General features: G+C 46.1%; 2 protein-coding genes across 3 annotated transcripts in view; one reads left to right on the top strand and one right to left on the bottom strand.

Annotated features, from left to right (window-relative positions):
• The window catches only part of DCAKD (dephospho-CoA kinase domain containing), a 28,460-nt gene extending 21,804 nt beyond the window's left edge, over positions 1–6,656 (bottom strand). Inside the window, exon 1 of one of the 2 annotated variants that reach the window (XM_044247739.1) lies at positions 6,541–6,656. The gene's annotated coding sequence lies outside the window, so the exon portion shown is untranslated. Of the gene's footprint in view, positions 1–6,205; positions 6,418–6,540 lie in introns of those variants that run through there. The other variant, XM_044247741.1, reaches the window with a different exon arrangement.
• Positions 6,657–6,948: 292 nt separating this feature from the next.
• The window catches only part of NMT1 (N-myristoyltransferase 1), a 30,136-nt gene continuing 11,962 nt past the window's right edge, over positions 6,949–25,122 (top strand). The window contains exons 1-3 of the mRNA XM_044247736.1: positions 6,949–7,116; positions 19,565–19,673; positions 22,452–22,596. Of these exons, the coding sequence (XP_044103671.1) occupies positions 6,986–7,116; positions 19,565–19,673; positions 22,452–22,596 (385 nt within the window). The 5' untranslated portion in view covers positions 6,949–6,985. The remainder of the gene's footprint in view (positions 7,117–19,564; positions 19,674–22,451; positions 22,597–25,122) is intronic.

The raw sequence follows: 25,122 nt of genomic DNA, 5'->3' as shown, positions 1-25,122 counted from the left end.
TTTGGTCCAAATGCCAATCCAGCATTTGAATCTCCTCTACATCTGGCATCTAAGCTTGGCCATGCTCAGTGTCAGGGAACTGTTTTACTTTACTATTTTTTAAAAAAATTTTATTTATTTATTTGACAGAGAAACACAGTGAGAGAGGGAACACAAGCAGGGGGAGTGGGAGAGGGAGAAGCAGACTTCCCCCAGAGCAGAGCGCCTGATGCAGGGCTCAGTCCCAGGACCCTGGGATCATGACCTGAGCCAAAGGCAGAGGCTTAACCACTGAACCACCCAGGTGCCCCGGGAACTGTTTATCAAGAGAGCTTCATGCTGTCCAAATTTGAAGTCCAGTCCTGACAGTAAGAAAGTCTTTCCTTAGATAATACAGTATCTCCCCTACTTCTAACCTGCGGGATCATGCAGACCAATTCCAATTCCCATTCCATAAGGCCAGATCTAACAGTCCTGTTTCCTTTTTGCATCAAACAATTTACAGATAACCTAGCTTTGTGGTTCTGAACCTTGTCCCTACTCCTGTCCACATCAGAGGGATACACAACTCCCAACCGTGGCTGCCATGGCAATAACAGGGATAGGAATACACCTTCCCCTCTCTCAAATTAGCAACCTCTTCTTGGGGCATATTGTTAGGAAAACCCTGCAGATGATCCTGCTTTTACCACACACTGTCTTACGGTATTGGGAGCACTAGTGTACAGGCCGGGGCCTTGTCTTTTTTTTTTTTTTTTTTTTTTCTGGGGCCTTGTCTTTTAAGTAGGCATCCTTGTGGTCCAGTGGGCCTATAGGAGCTGCAACTCTGCCCTGCATCTCTGCTGGGATGATCCCAGAGGAAAGGCTGAAGGATGCCACAGGGCCCTAAACCCAAGTACATCCTTGGAACTGAAGTTCTGCCTTGGTGGTTTGGAGCTGATGCCATTAAGGGCTTTCTCGATTCCAACACATATTCTCTTTTATTCAGGATAGCAATAATAAACTGGCTCTAGCTGCTTACATGGTCTCACTTCATCCTGACAATGACCTGCATCTCAGTCACCGCTGTGTCCTCGGCATTAAGCACGATACACGGAATATGGTGCTGCTTCAAGTTGTTTAATGAGCCACCCTCTGAGTCCGAGAGGGATGACTCTTTTGACTCCTTGGTCTTTGACTCTTGGTTCTTAAAATTAAACTAACTTTCCGTATGTTTATTTTAAATAAATATTAATATGCAATTAAATTTATACCGCACCTTACAAATACCATTAATATTTATCCTTTATTAAACAGCTTCAGGGGGAAAAAAAAACAACCTCCCATAGGTTGTCACCAGGTGAAAGATAAAGTCCAAACTTTTTACCCTGAAACTTAAGGCCTTCTGAAACTTAAGGCCTTCTGTGACCTGGCCCCAATCACCCCTCTAGACATGTGTCTCACCATATGTTCTCCCTTGGGGAAGGCCAAGAAAAAAAGTGATATAGTTATTTGCACCAGACTTAGTGTTAAAACACCAGGTTCAAGTCTAAATTCAGACTAAGTAGCACTGAAACTTCAGACTCATCGCTGAACTTCTTGTTTTCTCATGGTAAAATGGGAGTAACACCTGCCCTGTTCATTGCACAGTGTCAGGCGAGACATTTGATGGTGGGGATCAAAGAAACAGTATGCTAGCACATTCTGTGAGCAATAAACACTATACAAACACAATGGGTCACCATACTGCCTGTTCCTGCCTCTGCCCTTTCCCTGTAATGTTTCCACACCTGAAGCCTTTAACCCTTCCTTCTCACTATTCATTCACACATTAAGTAGTCCAACAAATATTGAGGGCCCACTCTGTGCTGGCCCAAAGGATAAAGGAAAATCCAACAAATTCCCTGCCTTCATGGAACACAGGAGAAAATGGTTGCAAACTGTACAACCGCACAAACAAAAAAGTAAAACCACACCTGTGAGCCAGCTCAGGGGTAGGTCCACATGGCCCCCAGAAATTATAACCGAGGATCTGGCAATTAAGTTGCCTCCAAGGCCAAGTTCAAAGTCTGCTTTTCTCCTTTCTAACAATGGTGACCCAAAGATCTGCAACCCCCCCGCCCCACCCCAAACTTCAGTTAACTTATCTCTCCAGCTCATTTAATCATACCCAGTCAGGCCTTGTTATTTTTTCAAATTGCACAAAACCTGGTTTTCAAAACCTGGTTTTCCCAACTTCACTGAGCAGGGAATGGCTGGCACACTTTAAATCCCACAGATTTAAGCCACAGAATGCTGGACCCACTGCATTCCAGACCCATGTGTCAGGAGCTATCATAGGAAGGAAGGGTACCCTTCCTGAAAGTGAGTTCCAGGGGAGACAGGAAGCTGCCCGAGATCACCCCTTATTCACAACTTGAGCACACTAGCCCCGTTCCTCAGAGAAAAACGCTCTTCCTTAGGACAGCCAGGCTGCTGCCCTAGTATGACCTTTTTTTTTTTTTTTTTTTTAAAGATTTTATTTATTTATTTACAGAGAGAAATCACAAGTAGATGGAGAGGCAGGCAGAGAGAGAGAGGGAAGCAGGCTCCCTGCCGAGCAGAGAACCCGATGCGGGACTCAATCCCAGGACCCTGAGATCATGACCTGAGCCGAAGGCAGCGGCTTAACCCACTGAGCCACCCAGGCGCCCCCTAGTATGATCTTTTAATGACAAAAATTTCATCCTCATTTCAGAGGCAACGTGAGGGGGGTGGGGGGTAGGGAAGGAAAAAAATGAAACAAGATGGGATCGGGAGGGAGACAAACCATGAGACTCTTAATCTCACAAAACAAACTGAGGGTTGCTGGGCGGAGGCGGGGAGGGAGAGGGTGGATGGGTTATGGACATTGGGGAGGGTATGTGCTATGGTGAGTGCTGTGAAGTGTGTAAGCCTGAAGATTCACAGACCTGTACCCCTGGGGCAAATAATACATTATACGTTAATAAAAAACTAAAAATTAAAAAAAAATTAAATTAAAAAATTTCATCCTCTCTCCAACTAAAAATCTTTCAGCAGCTTTCAAGAGTCCTCAGGATAAAGTCCGATCCCCTCAGCATGGCCTCCACATCCCTTCCTGGTCTGACTCCTGACTGCCTCTCGTCTCAGTCTCCAAAATGCTCATATAATTCTTGCTGTGGGACCTCAAGAGCACCCACTCTTAGGCAGCTGGACTCGCCCCTACCCCCTGCCCCATTTGTCTGGCTCCCCTTTGAAAACTCAGCTCAGCCATCTTTTCTTCCAGAACCTCTTTCCCCAGGCTAAGGGGGCCCCCAGGTTGAGCTGCATTTGATGTTCCCACTCTCTCACACACTGTACCGTAACAGTCGGTCTGTGTAGCTACCAACGTGTGGAGTGAACGACTGTGTTGTTCTGTCCCTCATTCTCTAGTTCCTGCCGTGGAGCCTGGCATATGGTGAGTGCCCCCAAGGTGTTGGAAAAATGAACCACAACCTGGTTCATGCTTTCCTAGGCCCATTAGAAGAAATAGATCTCTGATAAGCTGGGAGTAGAGCAAGGGCCTTGATCTGTGATGGACATCGTGAGAAAGTTTTCCTTTGATCATCACAGGGAATGCTGACTTCCTGGGAAGAGATATAATGATTTAGTAGATACAGACACTTCACTAAGTGTTTTGCCTGCATCGTCTCATAAGTGAGGACATTGAGGCTCAGAGAGGTAAAGTGACTTGTCTAAGGTCACTCATCAGGCAGCGGTAGAGTCACAGACCTGTACCCCTGGGGCTAATAATACATTATATGTTAATAAAAAATAATTTTTTTTTATTTTTTAGAACTTAGAACCCAGAGAGTTAGACTCTGAAGTATGTTCTCTTAATCACTATAGTCTTCTGTCTCCAGTAACAACTGTGAAGGGATAGCAGAGGTATCCACAGTAGGAGTAAACTCTAGAATCTGCAGGGTTTCACAGGCACATTCCTCAGCCACCCTTTGGGCTCTGCTGTACCTCCCTGCCTTTGTAGAGTGTTTCTGCCAGAATGGGGAGGATAGAAAGAGCCAGCAGGGTTAGGTGGGAAAATCCTGCTATTTTAATGTGATGAGGCACTCAGGAAGCTGAGAAAGTTTACCTTGGAAAAAAGAATTTCAGGGAACCAGATATTAATGGAAGAATATGTAATAATTATGTAGAGAGACACAGGATCATAAGCTTCCATTTAACTCCAGAAGGCTGAACTTGGCCAACCTTCCATCAATAAGAACTGTCTGAAAGTAGAAGGCTCTCGGGGCGCCTGGGTGGCTCAGTGGGTTAAGCCGCTGCCTTCGGTTCAGGTCATGATCTCAGGGTCCTGGGATCGAGTCTCTGCTCAGCAGGGAGCCTGCTTCCCTCTCTCTCTCTCTCTGCCTGCCTCTCTGTCTACTTGTGATCTCTGTCTGTCAAATAAACAAATAAAATCTTAAAAAAAAAAGAAGGCTCTCTGTTAAAGGGGGCGGAGGGGGTAACGGGGAGGAACAAATATGAGAACTCTCGGAATTCCAGGACACTATCCACAAACCTAATTTAGGAAACTGTCCCAACGTGATAATAAACTCAAAAGTAAACTTACATTCCAAAATCACACGTGGCAATATTCAAGTTTTCAGTAGTCATTTTAAAAAAAGGAACACATACACTCAACTTCTTTTAAAAATATAACACATTTTATTACAGAGAAATAACAGATTCTACAAAATCTAAGTGAGCATTCTAATTTGAAAGATCCTAGCAGAGGGGGAATAACTGCCTTTCAGGTACCTTTGAACTCTGAAATTCTCAGAGGTGCTGGATTCCAGAACTTTGGACTGGGACTTACATTCTGAGCTTGGACATGACAGTCACATTGCCCGTCTACCTCCCAGAAAGGATCTCCACTGAGCAAAAACTGCTCAGTTTGGAGTAAAATACAAGGCAGCGTCTTTCTTAAGCTCTGAACCGCAAGAATGGCAGGGTTTCACAGTGGACCCTGTAATCACTCTGCCCTGGTCATGTTTCATTAGCTTTTGTTCAACCTCTGCTTATCTGTGAGAAAAGAAAATACAGGGTTGGGAATTAGAATACCAGATGCGGGTTCTGGTTCTGCTACTAAGTATCATTGTGAGGTAGTGGTGGTTGTTTTGCTGCAAGCTCAATTTTCTCAAGTCCCCTTCCCTACCTACTTTATAAGGTCACATGACCTACAAGCCAAACATTTAGAAATCAAATCCATCTAACACATACATATACGGCTTTACCATCATCATCTCTGGCGTCTTCCTCTGGCATGCAACTGCACAGAATAAATCATACGGACAGCGTCTTGGTCCTGGAGAGATGAGTGTGGTGACAGCACTCAGTCTGAGTGGATGTCCTTCCCTTATAAAGTCCGATATAAATGACTGGGGATTATCTGCTGTTTGGGATCACATTTTTTTTTTTTTTAAGATTTTATTTATTTATTTGACAGAGATCACAAGTAGGCAGAGAGACAGGCAGAGAGAGAGGAAGGGAAGCAGGCTTCCTGCTGAGCAGAGAGCCCGATTCGGGGCTCGATCCCAAGACCCTGGGGTCACTACCTGAGCGGAAGGCAGAGGCTTTAACCCACTGAGCCGCCCAGGCGCCCCTGGGATCACATTTACTTCTGTGCCTGCCACTGAGAAAAACGAAGAACTGACAATATTTAGCTCTATTTTGTTTTGTCTCCCTGAGTCATATGAGTGTTTCTTTCCACTTTCTCTCTCTTTCCACGTTGAGAGTTTCCCAATGGCAAAGATCATTCCTTTTTCTGGCCATGGAGCTCTCTGAGGATAAGAACATGTCCTTCCCGTAAAACCCACAATCCAACCTGAATGGGAAATCCCTAGAAATGGGAACCATGTCTTCAGGGGCTGGCCTCAAGCCTCAGATGCAATTACTCAAAAACACTGGGGTGAGACCCAAGGGACTGAAGCATTGAGTCAATGCTAAAACTAGATTGAGAGGTCACCATTACTTTCTAATAACTTATTTTCAAGCAGACAATGGAACTTTTGTAGTGATAGAGAATTCAGAGGGCCGAAGGGCCGACAGATCCAAATTTGTACACTGATTTTGGCATTTACTTGCTCTGTGACGGAGCGGTTTACCAAGCAATGTGGGCCACATTTCTTCGTCTGTGCCGAAGGGGGATAATACAACAACGCATCTTCTCAGTTTGTTGAGAGGATCAAATGAAATATACGAAAAGCCTTACCCCAGACTCTGGCATATAAGTGCTCATTAAAAAGTGCATGTGGAGAATCCTAGGAACGGTGTGAGCTTCGTGGAGAGCAGTTGCTGGAGGCCAAGAAGCGGCAAAGCCGAACTAAGCAGTCAGGTCTCCTGGCTCAGGATCAGTGCTCCACACACCGCATCCCCCGTCTCTCAAAAGGCCTCGAACTCCCGACGACCGGGGCCGCCTGGAGTCCCGAGGGAGGAAAGAGGGCCAGGAGCCAATCTGGCTTCTTACAACCAAGGCTCTGCAAGAAGGCCCGACGCATTCGGACTCCCGATGGGAAGCACCCGCAGGCCTCAGGCCTCATTACTTACCCGGTAATGGTAACGGTCCTTAACGGCAGCCAATAACGGCTCACCTGTGGCCCAGGCACTGGCAAGGGCAGGCTGAGGTCAAACCTTGGATTTTGGCGCCTCATCCCAAAACCCTAAGCAAGCATCGAACTACAATTCCCAGTATGCCACGCGCCGCCCGGTCGCGGAGCTTCGGCCCAGCCAACCTTGGGTCCCTTCTTCCCTCGAAACGCAGCTGAACGCCCAGGACTTCCGGGTAGTGCCGGTCCCCCACCCAGGACAGTCTCCCTTTATGATTTCTGGGTATTGTAGTCCACTTTGTTCCGGTTTCGCGAGAATGAGCTGTTCCTAGTTACGGCTCCCTTCGACACAAAAACTACAAAACCCAGAATATATCGCAAGTCCCTCTCGTCCAATAGGAACCCCCTATGTAGCGAGGCGCGGAGGCCGGTTCTCGCAACTCAAGATGGCGGACGAGAGTGAGACAGCAGTGAAGCCGCCGGCACCTCCGCTGCCGCAGATGATGGAAGGGAACGGAAACGGCCATGAGCATTGCAGCGATTGCGAGAACGAGGAGGACAACAGCTACAGCCGGGGGTAACGATATCCTCGGAGTCCAATTGCCGTCCAGTCTCCCACAACCTGGGTCTCTGGGGTGCGGGGAAGTCACCGGGAGCTTAGGGTAACCCCACCCCCATATTCTAATTGGCTGAGACATTGGTATCCTGCCTGGCGATTGGTTGCTGTCTTTGTCATTTACCAGGGTGGGTGCTCAGTATATTAAGGGCCGGAGACATTGAATACTTTTATTATATAAAAGTTCTTCTGTGTAATGTTCCACTCGTGTGCTTCACCCGCGTTCAGGGAAAAGAGCATGTTGGACGATGGTTTTCGATGGCACAACACGGGTCAATCTAACAGTACAGTTCAAAGGGAACGTTACTTATAGATGTGTGTGAACAACGTGATTAGCAATAAACGAATAATAAAATATTTCGCTGCAGCTCACCTTCAATGAGGAAATATATCAGGTTGTACAAACCATAATTATGTTGTAAAGTGTCACTAACAGGAGAATCTCAAAATACATACTTACCTTATAAACCCCAGAGTGTAATTACTGTATGATAATGGTTTGGTGTATATGGTGCCCATTGTTCCAGATAATCTATAAGTTTCCTGAACAGTATATAATTAGGTTTTCCAGGATCTTTGTTCTGTTAACTTTGTGAAATAACCTCAAAGCTTCAAGAAATTGACTGGTGGTGCAGCTTGGACAGGGATTAGAAGTGGGTTTAATATTGCAGTTCCTGTACTTCAAGAGTCTTGCCTACTAGTAACTGTTGCTTGGACAGAAGAAATTCACCAGGCGTTTCAGAGTTGAGTTCTATTTCCAAATCAGTTTTCATTCTTGTAAGCCACACCCTATCATTCTTCTTTCTTCATATTGTTACAGTGGCCGGTGCTGAAGCTCTGTCCCTATGTTTTTTAACGGAAAGTTATGAGAGACTTTTTGGACATATAACTTTGGGTGAACCTGTGGTAGTCTGATTTTGTGCCTCTGTGTGCGTGTGCGTGTGTGTGTGTGTGTGTGTGTGTGTGTGATAGTCCTATTTTCATAGTCATGAAGTCATTTGGAATATTAGCGGTAGGCCTGTAGGTAAGGGTAAAAGGTTGAAATCTTTGGATAAACTAAAAAATTCCACCATCTTGTAGAGGTAGAAGAACAAAGGATTAATTAAGTTGTTTATAATCTGTTTGTGATGAATCCTTAGGTTAAAAGATCTAGCTTTTATGTTCTTTGAGCAGCTTTAAAAAATTACAAGAAAAATGTAGAGGAAAAGGAAGTTTGTCAGATCTGGTTTTATAAGAGTGTGTTTTTTTGCTATAACTCACAACAGATCTCATGTAACAAAAGCCTTGAAGTTTGAGATTCCTAAGAAAGGAAGAGCTTTTAAAGAGGAAGTAGGAACAGGAAGAGGGGAAAGTGCAGCCCTCCTGAGTAGAAATCCTAATAATAGATGAGAGCTGTTGAATTCAGAAGTCCTTTCAGAAGTGAAAGTAAAGCTTTTTCTTTGCTCTGTGTGTAGTTGCTTTTATTTTTCTCTACTAAACTGTTACCTTGACCAGCATCTATAGCTCTTTAATTGCTTTTATTCCCTATGATCTGTGAATCAGTTTGCAAAACTATTTGGCAGAAAGTTCTGTGTTTTATTTATAGTACAACAAAGTGGTAACCTTAAAAAAAAACTTTGACAGTGTTTTGTTGTTGTTGTACATGGTTATATATCGTCTGGGTGAACAAATTTATCAGCATACGAAATCTAGAGTTGTGTGTGTGCTCACTTCAGCAGCACATATACCAAATCTAGAGGTCTGTGTAAATTAGTTTGGAGGTGACAGGTGAAAACAGAAGATCTAGCTTAGAGGACAGGCTAATTCTGGCACCTAGAATCTGAAGTAGAGTTAATATTTTCTCATTAATTGTTGGAGGAAATGATTTTGGGAAGCAGTGTGGCGCCTAAAGAGCATGGATTTTGGGTTCATTCATACCTTGGTTCAAAGCTTGATTCTGACACTTAATTGTCCTGTAACCTTGGGAAAGTTACTTAACCTCCAGTTGTAGGGATTAAATGAGATAACATGGGAAATACAGCCTGTCCCCTCCTTCCTGTTCTTCCTTCAAATCTTCCTGTCCTTTCCCCAGCTTGTGGTCTTATCACATACCTCGTTTGTTGTAGCTTTTATCAAATAACGTGTGTCCATTCCCTGCCTCACCTGATTGTAAGGTGCCTGAGTAGAGGGACCATGGCTTTGAAATGCCTGGCACTTAATGGGCCTTTGTGAGTATTTGGTGGTTGAACAAATGGCAAATGTTAAAATTCAGAGTTCAGTGTTGGCGGAGTTTCTCCTTGCTGAGGGAAAGAGTGTTAGATTTTTCTTACACACATACTTTCTTACACCAACTCAGTCTCATTGTGAGCCTTACTACAGTTTCTTGTGAAATACCTACAAAAACTGGGGATCCTCCAGGTTTCACAAGGCCTTTCACTGAGGCCTTCCTTTCAGGATGGGCTCACAGTACTTTACACTAATGAAACAACTATAATTAAATAAACTTTGATGAGTACATGCATACGTGCAATGTAGGTGTATGTTTTATTTTGTGTGTTTGTATTTTTTAATGTATGCATCTCTACAGTTTTTCTATATACTATTTTTTTAATCTACTCAACAAAGGCAGGTGGCTTTTTTTCCCCCAGTTACTTGCCTGACACATCAGTTACAGTTAATAAATTAGGTTTAATTTATTTGAGAGGGAGAGTGAGTGGGCATGGTTGTGCACAAGAATTACGGGAGAAGCAGAGAGAGAATCCCAAGAAGACTCCCTGCTGAGCGCAGAGCCCCATGTGGAGCTCTGTTCCAGGACCCATGAGATCATGACCTGAGCAGAAACCTACTGAGCCACCCACATGCCCCCAGACTAAGATCATCTTAATGCTGTATTCCCCTGCAGTTCACCATCCATCCGTATGCTTTAATTTGCTTCTTTGTTTTTAGTGAAAGGCTTTCCAAGAATCATTACTAAAGAATAAATTACTTACTAGCTGCCAGTAGATTTTAGTTTTGGGTTAACAGACAAAGTTTATTTGGATGATTGGAACAGAAAAGGGCTTTTATATTATTTGGTTCCTAGGATTCTTTTAGAATTTATTTTTCAATGTCATTGATACCACTGAGGTGCTGGTAAGTCATCCCTTTGATAAGGATGTCTCTTTCCCATCCTGCTTTCATGGGGACAGGTTAAGATGAGTTCTTATAAGTTTTCCTCGCCAGTTCTGAGCTGTTATCTCTCATGAAAAAACTTAAGAGAAAACAGCGATCTCTTTGAAAGGAAGTGCCATAAAGCCAGCCTTACTTGCTTTTTGTTTTATCCATCAGATTCTCCGAGAGTGGTTCTTTCCACATTTATATTCGGTGGCTTATAGCTGCATCTAGCTCTTGGAAAGAAGAAATCTTTTTTGCCCCTTTTTCTTAATTTCTCCCTTCAGCTTTTGGTTTTTCAAAACTAGATCAAAGCAGAAATGAAAAGAGAAACCTCATCACTGATATCAAATAAGTGTTCTAATTTTATTTCCCAATTAAGTGGCAATTAAAAAAGAAACTAATCAAGAGCCACTTCAAAGAGAAGAGACTGGAAAGCAGAAGAAATGAAAAGCAAATGAGAGCCTATTTCAGGGAGATGCTGCTCCTGGCACACCAGTTTTGCTGATTTTTCACATTGTTTAAACTGATGTGCTCACTCTAAAATCTCCCAGCTTCACTAAGTCTGCACTTAACCCTTGGTCTGCAGAGGCCATAGAGTTGGGGACCACAGATTGAATGACTTTATTTATTTTTTAAGATTTTATTTATTTATTTGACAGACAGAGATCACAGGTAGGCAGAGAGGCAGGCAGAGAGAGAGGGGAAGCAGGCTCCCCGCTGAGCAGAGAACCCGACGTGGGGCTCAATTCCAGGACCCCGGGATCATGACCTGAGCCGAAGGCAGAGGCTCAACCTACTGAGCCACCCAGGCACCCCTTGAATGACTTCAGGAGGAGCTTCTTCAGCTCTTCTCTGTAACCTTGTTTGAAAGCTGTACCCTGCACGCCTCTCCTGACTCCTCAAGGATGGTGCTCTTGGGACTATTGCTCTATTAGGAGCACCGAAACAAACAAACCAAACTTAAACTGAAATTCTTGGACGGGGTCGGTACTTGCTTAGAAAGTTTTTTCCACTGCTTCTCCTGCTGCGACTTTGAGAGGCAGCTGAGGAGGTCACACTCTTGTCAGGCATTTGATAAATGTTGTCTGTTGTTACTATCACTATGCGCTGGCCACTGTGCTAAGCCCTTTTCATGGATCATCTCCTAGACCTCACTTATGAAGACTGATTGAGCTTTGGTAGTGAAGCTTGGGATTTGCGTCTCCACCTCTTCCTTGGGGCACCCTGGAGGATCCATTCCAAATTTACTGGATGTTTTTTCCTTACTGCCTTGATTTCTTGCTTCCCAACCCTGCAGCAGTGTGAGTCCTGCCTTTGGATCCATTCAGTAACCCATGAACTTTCCCAGACTAGGGAGCCAGTTGGTGATGGAGATGGCTGGCCCCTTTAAACTCTTCTAAGTGGACAGATATCTTTTGCAGAGGTTCTGGTGTGTGAAATTTCTGCTAGCAGTGAGTCATTCATTGCTCAGAAAATTACTGAAAATGGTCTCTGAACAGCATCCGATTTGACCTTGGAGTTGCCAGGTTACAGTGTGGCTCACCAAAGCAACCCAGAGGATGTGGAATTTACATTTCTGTCTCAGTCCCATTCTAAATGGTTTAGTGTATCAGAGCCTTTGTGATCCCCCCCCCTTTAAAAAAAAAAAAAAAAACAGTTATTCTCTATGGCAGGAACTGGCTTGTTCACCCTCAGAATTCTGGCCAACTGTCCCAGGAAGGGCAGAGGATGGCAGTAAAACAATTTTTGTAATCGCTTCCCACAACTTGCTGTTCTTTTCAGTCTTACATGCCTATCCTCTGTATGGCTGTGGCTGCAGGGTCACTTACAGCAATACCCCAAACTCTGCACTCCCACTCATCAGTGAGACTGAGTCAGACCATGTGGTTTCCACCCTGGTACCCTCATATGCCTCTCATTCACCTCTTTGGGCCTTCTGAGTACCAGGAGGATTGTTGGTGAACCTCTCACCCCTCATAAGTAAATGGATTTGCAGAAGGATTTCCTGATCTGCTAAAGCAGAATCAAAAGGATGTTAGAGCCTAGGATTTGTTTAATCGGTTTCTCTGGAAATTTTGAGTTTTAGCCAAAAGAATTAATTTCCAGTTTTCGGGGGTGGGAAATAAGTGACCAAAAGTTGTGAATTTTATTTTCGGATCTCCTTTTTTTTTTTTTAATTTCTTTCCTTTGGTCTCGTAATCAAAACTAAACCTGCGGCCTGCATTTAAGACTTTGGAACAATTTAAAATAGTTTCAGTGGAGCTTTCTTGTTTTCACTTTTTTCTTTTTAAAAGATTCTATTTATTTATTTATTTACTTGTCAGAGAGATAGAGCAAGAGAGGGAACACACGCATGGGGAGTGGGAGAGGGAGAATCAGGCTTCCTGCTGAGCGGGGAGCCGGATGTTAGACTCTATGACCCTGGGATCATGACCTGAGCCGAAGGCAGACGCTTCACGACTGAGCCACCCATGCGCCCCTCCACACTTTTCACAGATTATTAACACAGTTGTCATGTGGAAACGTAACTGGAGATGTTTTGCTGACCCTCTTTTCGGCTGTAGCTTGTCAGGGTCTTATTTTAGTCTATTATGCCGGGAAAGCGTCAGTCAAGCACGTTATTTGTTGAACTCTTAACTGTGCACTGGGCGCAGCTGGGGGTGCTGTAGGAAACAGCTGTATCAGATGTCCTTATGCTCAGGAAATTTTTAATCTTACTGGGAAGGTAGGAAGCAAACCATTATTCTATGTAAAATATTCAGTCGTTTGGGAGATCATAATCTTAGCCAGATACCAGGGAGAGCGAGTGTAGCCAGAGGCGGCTTCCTGGATAAAGTGGGGCTCAGGTGCTCCTGGCCTTTCATACGTGCCCCTCTGAGACACAGCAGTTTGTTTTAGGGCCCTGTATGATGAAACTGTCTTTGGGCTTTGGAGGAGACTCGGAAAATTCCCACAGAAACAAGACCGTGGTGTTCAGGAAGGAACGGTTTACGTTTTTAGAGATTAGTGGCTTGTCCCTGGTCACCAGTTGGTTAGTTGGTGACCAGTTGACCTCACGTGTCTGGGCCTTGGTTTCTGCTTCTGTGAACAGCAGGTTAAGCTGGGTGGCCCTGACATTTGTTCCAGGCCTGGTGGCTGAGCTCGTACTCCCCCACAGTACAGCCTTCTGTTCCCCAGTCACGTCCCTTTGAGTGGATTTTGTTACCCGGTAGGGTGGAGGGGAGGCCTGTGTTATGGACCCTTCCTGCTTGTCGTGTTTTCTGGAAGTTCTGTGCTGGTGCTGCTCGTCTGTCTGCATGCCCTTCCCTTCCGCCCACTCACACATCCTGGTACTGCATTCTGTTTCTAGAAATCAGCACTGAGGCTCATTTTCTCTCTCCTCCCCAGAGCCCTGACTTTATAGCAGAGCACCCATGGGATTTTTGTGTTTGAACTTAGAATATCTTGGCCTTCATTAAGAAAATGACATTTCGAGCACCGGGGTGCCTCAGTTGGTTAAGAGACTGCCTTCAGCTCAGGTCATGATCCTGGAGTCCCAGGACTGAGTCCCACATTGGGCTCCCTGCTCAGCAGGGGGTCTGCTTCTCTCTCTGACCTTCTCCCCGCTCATGCTCTCTCTCTCTCTTTCTTTTTTTTTTTTAAAGAAATTTTAAGATTTTATTTATTTACTTGACAGGGAGAGATCACAAGTAGGCAGAGAGGCAGGCAGAGAGAGAGGTGGAAGCAGGCTCCCTGCTGAGCAGAGAGCCTGATGCGGGGCTCTATCCCAGAACCTTGAGATCATGACCTGAGCCGAAGGCAGAGGCTTTAACCCACTGAGCCACCCAGGTGCCCCTCTCTCTCTTTCTCTTTCTCTCACATAAATAAATAAAAATTTTTTTAAAAATGACATTTCTTGGCACTCCTGGCTGGTTCAGTCAGTGGAGCATAAGACTCTGGATCTTGGGGTCATGAGTTCCAACCCCCATTGAGCATAGAGCCTACTTAAATAAAAAAAAATTTTTTTAATGACATTTTTTATTTCTTGTCTTCCCTGTTCCTGACTCTGTCTTTCTGCTAATTTGTTCCATATTCTCCAGGTTGGTCATTAATGACTTAAGTTGATCAGCTTCAGAGTGTAGACTTCAAAATTCTTACGTGAACGCCTATGTCCATTTCCATTGTAGGGACCCCCTTTACCCCAGGAAGGCAATTTCTGCTAATTCTTCGCTCATTATTTTGGAACCAAATGAGTCAAAGTCACACTTCGATTTTCTGTATTCCATGGTTGTGGCGCATCTCTTTGGCGTGTGTTAAGGTGACTGGCAGGCTTAGAGTGCTCTCTAAGAGATGACTATTTGAGGGATGCCTGAGTGGCTCAGTTGGGTAAGCGGCTGCCTTCGGCTCAGGTCATGATCCCAGCGTTCTGGGATCGAGTCCTGCATCGGGTTCCTTGCTTGGCGGGGAGCCTGCTTCTCCCTCTGCCTCTGCCTGCCTCTCTGTCCTGCCTGTGCTCGCTCTCTCTCTCTCCCTCTATCCCTGACAAATAAATAAATAAAATCTTAAAAAAAAAAAAAAAAGATGACTATTTGAGTTCGCAGGATCCCTGTGCACACTGGGATACCCACCCACTGGGTGTGGACTTCAGGTCCCTTTAAAAATTATGTGAATTGGGCGCCTGGGTGGCTCAGTGGGTTAAAGCCTCTGCCTTCGGCTCAGGTCATGATCCCAGGGTCCCGGGATCAAGCCCGGGATCAAGCCCCTCATCCGGCTCTCGGCTCAGCAGGGTGCCTGCTTCCTCCCCTCTCTCTCTGCCTGCCTCTCTGCCTACTTGTGATTTCTCTCTCTCTCTGTCAAATAAATAAAATCTTTAAAAAAAAAAAAATGATGTGAATTCTTAGAGAAGGACTAGCCTGCTTCAGTGGGGTCCTCTGGTGTGGTTCTCCCCAAATCCAAGTCGAAACTCTTCTTTGAAATTGCTTCCTGGGAGGCTTCTTCTTCTTCTTTTTTAAATTTTATTTATTTATTTGACAAACAGAGATCACAAGTAGGCAGAGAGAGAGTGGAGGAAGCAGGCTCCCCACTGAGCAGGGAGCCTGATGCGGGGCTCGATCCTAGGACCCTGAGATCAGGACCCAAGCCAAAGGCATAGGCTTTAACCCACTGAGCCACCCAGGTGCCCCTCTGGGAGGCTTCTTGAAGACTTACTCTCAAGGCTTGGTTTCTTTTGAATAATTAAAATTACCATAATCACCTTGAAAACTAAACCCTGGTGAGCTCTTTGGAAATCTCTTCTTGGGGCACCTGGGTGGCTCCATCCGTTAAGCATCCACCTTCGGCTCAGGTCATGATCTCAAATTATGAGCCCAAGGACCCGGGAGACCTGGGATCATTCCTGCATCTGGCTCCCTGCTCAGCAGGGAGTCTGCTTCTCCCTCTGCCTTTACTCCAGTTGTGTGTGCTCGCTCTCTCTCTCTCACTCAAATAAATAAAATTTTTGGAAAAAAAGAAATCTCTTCTGTGTCTATCGTCCCCCTGTCTGTGAGACCAGGGTGAGCTCATACTGCGTTCTATGGGTGTAGCTCTGTACTGGCAGCTGGGTGAGAACCGCTCTTCTTTAACTTCCCTTTGTTCTTCATCTGTCCCTGTGCTTGATGTACAAGTCGAAACAGGACTGTTGCTCAGTAGCTGCGTGTGCAAATTCAAGGCAGTACAAGGAAAATGAAATTCGCTCTCTGGGTTTAGTGTGGGTCTTGCAGTTTGTCAGGCACGTATATTGATGATGCGTAAAAGAGAACAAGAATTCAGTTGAAGATCCTTCCACAAAAGGGGGGTCCGTGAGGCGATGGCTGCTTTTAAGTGTCCCCACTGAGTAGCAGTGCAAAAGCAGGGAGGTCGTTTCTTAGCGATTTACTTGGAAAGATTTCTGAAGTTGGGAAAAGTAGTTTCTTCTATTTCCCTTATGTGAAAATGTGTTTAGTAAGTATCTGAAAGGTTGATACGCAGCAACTCTGCCTTGAACTTGTTTAACCATAGAGCTATTTAAAAATATATTTTTATGGTACTTCATAGACAAGGTCGAGGTAACTCATTCAGTAAGCTGAAATGGACTTCTAACATTGTATCAACAGTGGGACACTGCTTTGTTTCCTAACATCAACCAGTTTTTAAATTTTATAAGCTCCATATACTCTTGAGACTGAAATGAGACTGTGCCTGGAATTTAAAAAACACATAGAGTTTGTTTTTTTTTTTTTAAGATTTTATTTATTTATTTGACACAGAGAGAGAGATCACAAGTAGGCAGAGAGGCAGGCAGAGAGAGAGGAGGAAGCAGGCTCCCCACTGAGCACAGAGCCCAACGCGGGGCTCAGGGCTCGGTCCCAGGACCCTGAGATCATGACCTGAGCCAAAGGCAGAGGCTTAGCCCACAAAGCCACCCTGGTGACCCCGCACATAGAGTTTTTATAGGCTATAAATAGGCCTGTAGGTGATAACAACATTGAATTACTTAAGTGGAAAAGTTTTCTTTAGGCCATAAAAGACTTCCTGGTTCCTATACTTTGCCATGGCCTTGGGGGTTTTGCAGAGCATCTGGTTTTAAGGGGTTCACCTTATTCCCTCTCTGAATGCTACTGGTTTTCCTTCCATGGTATGCCTTCTGTGTCCCATTAAGATAATACCTAGGAGGTATACTTGGACTAAAGTAACCTCCAGCCTTTACCAGATTCTCCGACTTCATAGTCTCCTTGCGTCAGGGAGGCCTGGCAGACGGGTGCAGGCAGTTACGCCAGGGCGGGGCGAGAGAAGAGTCAGTGAGCTAGCTGGGGACTGAGGATTATGGGCCTAGGGAAGAGTTGGGCTCAATACCCTCTCGGTTAAGAGGCAGCTGTCACTGTGGGCTTTCTTGCATGGGGGGGACATGCTTTCTAGTATGGAAAGCTTTTCCACAGAGCTGAGTCCCACAGCCAACTAGAGTTTACAGTGATGCAGAAAGATGACCACATCAGGGAAATCCAGTAGAGGCTGGAGGTAACATTTTTTTTTTTTTAAGGTTTTATTTATTTATTTGACAGACAGAGATCACAAGCAGGCAGAGAGGCAGGCAGAGAGAGAGGAGGAAGCAGGCCCTCTGCTGAGCAGAGAGCCTGGATGCTGCGCTCTATCCCAGGACCCCAGGATTATGGCCTGAGCCCAAGGCAGAGGCTTTAACCCACTGAGCCACCCAGGCGCCCCTGGAGGTAACTTTTTAGTCCAAGTGTAAGGTCATGAAGTCTGGACGCCAGCGCTCCTCCCAGGCCTAGGAATAGGTACATCTCCCACAGGAGGTGGTTGCTCATGGCTGCAGATTGCCTTCTCCCTACACAGTACCGTTTGTTATGAGAGGATAATTAATATTCATAATCACCCCAAGACATTTTAAGACCAGGTACACTTTCTGAATTAGAAAATAAAGCTTAAATGGAATTTATCATAATGGTGCGGAAAAAATATTTCATACTATTTTAACACTTTGGAAATTGGCTATCTAGAATATACAGCCAAATCCCTGCACTTAGCTCATCCTGCAGATGAGCATTCCCTGGATTCTCGGGCGGGACTACTGACTTTCCCTTTTCAGTGGAAGATTTCCAGGGAGGGTGACAGAGTAACAGTAGGCATTAGTCTCAGGCTGACAATGCCAAAATCAGTGCAGACATGGCAGAAACCAACTGCAGTAGACCCTTAAACAGCAGGAGTTTGAACTGCATGGGTCTACTTACATGTGAGCTTTTTTTTTTTTTTTTAAGATTTTATTTACTCATTTGACAGAGAGACATCACAAGTGGGCAGAGAGGCAGGCAGAGAGATGGGGGGAAGCAGGCTCCCTGCTGATCAGAGAGCCTGATGTGGGGCTCGACCGCAGGACCCTGAGAATCATGTGCTGAGCCAAAGGCAGAGGCTTAACCCACTGAGCCACCCAGGCGCCCCTACATGTGAACTTTGAACAGTACAGCACTATAAAATGTATTTTCCTTCAGCTTTCCTTGATAATATTTTCTTGTCTCTAGCTTACTTTATTTGAAGAATACAATGTATAATATACACTACTAGAAAATCTGTGTTAATTGGCTTATGTTATTGGTAAGGCCTCATCAACAGTAGGGTATTAATAGCTAATTTGGGGAGAGTCAAAAGTTGTGTACAGATTTTCAACTGTCGGGAGTTGGTGCCCCTAACCCCTGTGTTGTTCAAGGGTCAGCTGTCCAACCACAGTTAAGAAAGCTGAGCTGCAAGGTGAACCTTAAAGCTCATCAGTAAAATAAAGAAAACCCAATACAAAGGTAAAATAAAAGGAAGGAAACCCAGAAATCAGTAAGCATTGGGAGAAGACATTAGGGAGCAAATGAATGGAAAATGGGAAAGAAACACAGTATAATGTGATTTGTGTCTCCGTAAAGATGAGAGGCCTCAGAAAACAATAATGAAACGCTGTAGGAGATGTTTAAATGTGGCTACGAGACTGTTGACTGCTGCATTCGTGGGCCGTGTCATGGACAGAGGGCCTGTCCCCTTTACTGGCTCACAGACAGGCAGGCTTCAGGTCGTCGCTTTGTGGCAGGGCTGGCTGGGTGCCTCACTGTTCTTTTCCCCAGATCCCAGGTGCCGGACTTTGCCCATGGTCATCCCCCAGTCTGCGCCGGCTGATAGTCGCCCCAGGTCCTGCGGGCCTGATTCAGGCAGTGCTCACGACTGTTGCGCTAGCTTGGACACAGACCTCAGCAACGTGGAACTGCCTTTTTCCTCCTCCTTTCCTCCCTTTGCAGTGCTGCCTTGAGCTCTCGATCCAGCTGGAGAAATCTCACTCAGCCTGATGCTCCGGGTGGGTGGGAGTGGGGGTGAGGAAGGGTTTCCAAAAAGACTGCTTTGGACTGTCATCGTTTCAGATCCAGAGCTCCCAGGACGTGTTGGAGGTATGAATTGCCACCGTTAATAATTACCATTTGCCTTTGGGGCCGGCACTCTAGCAATCTGAAGAAAAGAGACATAAAATAAAAACCAGAATGGAAAAGGTCCATCCAGACATTTCTCGCACAGCCCTCCCCCTTACCCTCTTCCCACCCCGCAGAGCTGGTGGGTGTGCGGTGAGCTGCTGGTGTCCTCCAAATGCCCCTCCGGGACTGGATTCTCTGGTCAGCTCCTGAAGCCAGCAGGCCTGATGAAGGAAGGTCTGGCTCCACAGAAAGCTCTTTGTCGGTGTAGCTCAAAACAGATGATTTTTTAAAAACCCTGCATCAGTATTTACTTTGTCTTACAGTGGTTTGAGTCCAGCCAATGACACTGGAGCCAAAAAGAAGAAAAAGAAACAGAAGAAGAAGAAAGAGAAAGGCAGTGAGACAGATTCAGCCCAGGATCAGCCCGTGAAGGTAACAAGGAGGCTCTGTTTCCGTGTGACTGAGAGTCGCTTTTTCAGGGGAGGGAGTTGCGGGTCAGTGCGGAGAGCAATTCAGGCTGATCGTCTCCACTGGTATTGCTTCAAGACGGAGGGGGTGGAGCCCTCTGCCGCCCTCTGCTGCCCCTGACCGAGGGGATGAAACTGCTCTGGGTCCCTTAGGAGCCACAGCAGGTTATACACCGTCTGCGGAGCATGCGTTAGGTGCCCGGCAGCCACCCCACAGGGACAGGCTCTCCACCTGGAGCGGCGGTTCTCAGCCCTTTCTGTCCTGAGTCCCCACCCCTGGGAGGAGAAGAGTCCTGCTTTTTTTTTTTTTTTTTTTAATTTTAAAGATTTTATTCATCCATTTGACAGACAGAGATCACAAGTAGGCAGAGAGAGAGAGAGAAGAGGAAGCAGGCTCCCCGCCGAGCAGAGAGCCCAACGCGGGGCTTGATCTCAGGACCCTGAGACGGTGACCCCAGCCGATGGCAGAGGCTTTAATCCACTAGCCATCCAGGCACCCTGAGGCCTGCTCTTTTGAAGGCCACACTTTAGATACCTCCAGCGTTCCCTGATGGCCCTCGTGGCCATGCTGGAAACAGCGAGGCCCCCGCAGCTTCGAGCCACTGGCCTAGAGTGGCCGGCCCAGGACTGACACCCAGACCCGAACTGGGCGAATGGGGAGGGATGGGTTAGTTCCGGAAATGAAACAACACTGAAACAAGAAAACTTGTTCTGGGCAAGTGCTGCCCCCTTCAGATTAGACCCTGGGAGAAGCCTGAATGTATGATCCCTCTCAGAATTACCTCCAGAACAGTGTCTAAGCCTCACAAGAAATCCGGTCTCACTCCGGTAGCCCACACGTTGTCGTATGCCACAAATGTCGTGCTCCAGCTTGAATCGCCTACCTTGTTGAGAAATGGCTTCAAGTGATTTTTTTTTTTTAAGATTTTCTTTATTATTTGACAGAAAGAGACTCAGCGAGAGAGGGAACACAAACAGGGAGTAGGAGAGGGAGAAGCAGGCTTGCTGCTGAGCGGGGAGCCTGATGAGGGGCCCCATCCCAGGACCCTGGGATCATGAGCTGAAGGCAGACACTTAACAACCGAGCCACCCAGGCGCTCCTTTAGTGATTTTTTTACTATTCTCAATATTGAATTTACCATGGGAAGGGGAAAAAAAACAAATACCATTATTAACCACCTGCTTCTCCCACTCCCCCTGCTTGTGTTCCCTCTCTCACTATGTCTCTTTCTGTCAAATAAATAAAATCTTTAAAAAAAAAAATGAACATACTGTTCATTGGATTATTAATTTATATTATTATATAATATATAATTTATATTATATTATATATAATGACAATATATATTAGAATTTCACATGTATATATCCTTTGACCCAGAAGGTCTCTTTCTTAGACTTTATCTGACAGAAATTCATATCCCAGAGAGCAAAAATAGATGTATAAGAAAATTCATGATGGCATTTTTTTGTAAAGCTGAAGAACAAAACCACGAAAATGCCCATCAGTGGAGGTTGCTAAATATATTGTGGTCCGTCCACAAAGTGGACTCAGTTCAAATGAGCAGGTCTGTGTGTCCACATGGAAGGGTCTCTAAGATGTAGTGTTTATTTATTTATTTTTTTTAAGATTTTATTTATTTGTGTGTCAGAGAGAGAGAGAGCACAAGTGGCAGGCAGAAGCAGAGGGAGAAGCAGGCTCCCAGCTGAGCAAGGAGCGCAATGCAGGACTCAGTCCCAGGACCCTGGGATCGTGACCTGAGCCGAAGGCAGATGCTTAACCAACTGAGCCACCCAGACATCCCTAACACATAGTTTTTTGTTTCATTTTGTTTTGTTTTGTTTTTTAAATTTATTTATTTATTTGACAGAGAGAGAGATCACAAGTAGGCAGAGAGGCAGGCAGAGAGGGAGGAGGAAGCAGGCTCCCTGCTGAGCCGAGAGCCGGATGAGGGGCTTGATCCCGGGACCCTGGGATCATGACCTGAGCCGAAGGCAGAGGCTTTAACCCACTGAGCCACCCAGGCGCCCCCCCAAGACATAGTTTTTAAAGATTTCATTTATTTTTTTTTTATTTACTTGACAGCCAGAGATCACAAGGAGGCAGAGAGGCAGGCAGAAAGAGAGAAAGGAGGAAGCAGGCTCCCTGCTGAGCAGAGAACCCGATGCGGGGCTCAATCCCAGGACCCTGAGATCATGACCTGAGCCGAAGGCAGAGGCTTTAACCCACTGAGCCACCCAGATGCCCCCCCAAGACATAGTTTTTAAGGAAGAACGAACAGCATATAGAATAATAACATCTGACCCAATTCTGTTTTTTTGACAATTGTGTGTGTGTGCTTGGAGCTTGCATGGAAAAAAGCCTGAAATTATATTTATCTCTTTTCACCCTACCTCCTAAATTAAGACTGTTGATGATAAGGATTATATTTAAGAGGTGGGATTGTTGGCTGTTTACTTTCTATATATAGTATATATTTCTGCATTGTTTGAAATTTTACACTGAACGTGTATTCCGTTGGCCACCAAACAAAGAGGCTAAGAAGGATAAGCACCCCCCGTCCGGAGAGCGCATCGCCAACCACTCTCTCTCTGGTTGTCATAAGACATCTGACCTCTGGACTGGGATGGAGGAACCACACCCCTTCCTTGAGTAATACCCCTTAACTCTTGCACTTGTGATTAATCAAAAGTACTTGTTAACATAATGAGCCTTTTCTCTCCCCAACTTGGTCTCATCCAGATGAACTCTTTGCCAGCCGAGAGGATCCAGGAAATACAGAAGGCCATTGAACTCTTCTCAGTGGGTCAGGGGCCTGCCAAAACCATGGAGGAGGCCAGCAAGCGAAGCTACCAGTTCTGGGACACGCAGCCCGTCCCCAAACTGGGTATGTATGTGGTTTCTTCCCCAGGCGATGGGGAGGGGTGTGTCTTACCCCTGTGTCGGGTGCCACACTGAGTTTGTGGCGGGAGGATGGAAGAGTCTTGGAGTTCCTTGGTGGTTATTTTTAGAGGGTAGTCTTTAAAATGCAGTGTAGGAAACACTAATGCTCAGAGACCTTACTGTTTCACAGGAGTACGTATCGAGAACAAGCATGGATTCCTTTAGTCCATTATCATCTACTATAAATCTAAAAAGAAACTGGATTGCCACTGAGTGGCTGAGTGGGGTTGTGCGCCCACGGGTCTGTCTTCCCATAGAGATTTTGTAGAGAGACCCTCTTGCTTGTCGGGCAGATATCTGGCCCTGGGGTTGGCCGAGTCCCCAGTCCCTTGCCTTTGTCTCTTCAGCCAGTGCATGCTTCCCCACTGCATGTCACCTGACAGTTTGCTCAACAGTGATGGCTCTACCCCGGGAATGCCCTCTGCAGGTTTGGTTGGCACCCTTTAAAAAAGCTCTACTGAGCTCGTAAAGGGGTGGGACAGGCAGAAAAGCTAAAAGGATTCTAGAGAGAGCGACACAGTAGAGTTAGAGACACCTTCTGAGATTGAGCCACAGCTAACGTTGATGGCTAACTTCAGACCTAACTGTTGAGAAGTTTCAGGAGCAGTTGCACCACGATTCTGGGCCTATTGATGGCCCAATGCCCATTTTCTCTGTGACTGAGAAAGTAAGTGTGTTGAGAAGACATGCGTTCAGATACCAAATGTAAGTGGCCTTCAGGTTGTGTGTGTGACTGCTCTCTTCCAGAACGTTTGATGGGGAAGAGGGGGTGAGGGCAGGGCAGGGCCAAAGACTGGAGAGGGGAAAGGGGCAGCTGTGTCCACAGAGATGATTTGTTCCAGAGGTGGGCAGTGCTACTCAGTGTGGTCCTCAGACCAGCGGGGTGCGCGTTGCCTAAGAGTTGTGGACATGCGGACTCTCGGGCCCCCCGTCAGACCTGTGGCATCGGAATCTGAGGGCATTTGTGTCCACACTGCAGGTTTCAGGCACTGCTGTAGAGCAGATGCGGTTCTTGGACAGCCTAGTCACCATCCAGAAGCACGCTGAGGTGCGCCCCTACGGGGAGTGGAAAGCAGAGCACTGCCTGGGTGGTGAGGGGTGGTGATTTGGCAGCAGAGGCACTATTCCAGAGCCCTGTCCCGACCCAGCTGCCTTGTCTGTCAGGCTGCCCAGGTCAGCCAGGTCCCAGGCCCACTGGTTGAGCCCTCCAGCAAGGCTGTGGGTCACAGTTAATGCTGTTAGTAGGGCATTACCAGGAGCGGGTCCCAGTGACCACTTCCCACCAAGGAGCAGGAAGAATGTCAAGAGCGACACCCTCCACCTCTGAGTGAAATGCTTGATGAGGCATTTTGTGGTGGCCGCTAGGCATCTTGGCCCAGTTTTCAGATGGATGTTGGGAGTTTTGGTCCAATTTTATTTTTCATTAAGAATTTGCAAATGGGGGACCCCTGGGTGGCTCAGTTGTTAAGCATCTGCCTTCAGCTTGGGTCATAATCCCAGGGTCCTGGGATTGAGCTCCGTATTGGGCTCCCTACTCAGCAGGGAGCTTGCTTCTCCCTCTCCCACTCCCCCTGCTTGTGTTCCCTCTCTCACTGCCTCTCTTTGTCATAAATAAATTAAAATCTTTAAAAAAAAAAAAGATAAAAAGAAAAAGAATTTGCAAATGGGTAACTTAGCTCCATTCTTCACAGAGATGAATTGGGGTCCATGGACTTCTTTCTGTTTCTCATCAGTCCAGTTACTCTATGTTATCTGCCTCCGTTTCTCCTCCCATAAATGTAGGGTCTCCAGTTTCATTGTCAGAAAGTTTGTGAGAAAGCCACACGGTTGCTACAGGAGCCCTGACACCCTCCGGAAGGTGGAAGGAGCTCAGCTGTTATTTCTTCTGGATGTGCCTCCTGGGCTGTGTGTGACGTGGGGCCCGGGGGAAGAAGCCGTTGTTCTGAGCACCTGACCAGTCTGCCTTTCAGGTCCATCCATGGTCAGACCTAAAGGAAGGCTTCCTCTGTTCTCGTGAGGCGTTCCGCAGGGAGTACCACATCAGAAGCTTCGGTTGGCCCACGTGGCTGAGGTGCCAGCCTAGTTTTCCTCGGGGTAGTGTGTCTTACAGCTTCTTCTTGCCGTGATCTTCCCCACCAGTGGTCGAGAAGCCTTTCAAGTGTACTGTTTACTGCTCACCTTGTCAGGAGAGGTGTGATTAGGTTGCACACCGCTAACTGGGATTTTGTAGTTTACAGTCCTAAATTCGCCATGGAGGAGCCTTTGAACAGTAGCTGTTTTAGGCTGTGTGACCGTGACGGTTCTGTGTTCCCAAATGCACACGCAGTTCTGTTCTCAAATAAACTTTGAATCCCCTTTGTGGATTGGAATTTCGCCATTCTTAGACTCGTTTGTACAAGTAACTACCCAAGGGAGAACTCAGACTTGTACGTGGTTTGGGCTGTGAGAGAGAAGCCTCCCCACTCTCAGC

The sequence above is a fragment of the Neovison vison genome, chromosome 5, assembly GCF_020171115.1.
Source record: "Neovison vison isolate M4711 chromosome 5, ASM_NN_V1, whole genome shotgun sequence".
NCBI classification, from domain to species: Eukaryota; Metazoa; Chordata; class Mammalia; order Carnivora; family Mustelidae; genus Neogale; species Neogale vison.
The sequence above is the reverse complement of the archived record's forward strand: the minus strand, read 5'-3'. Positions and strand labels throughout refer to the sequence as shown.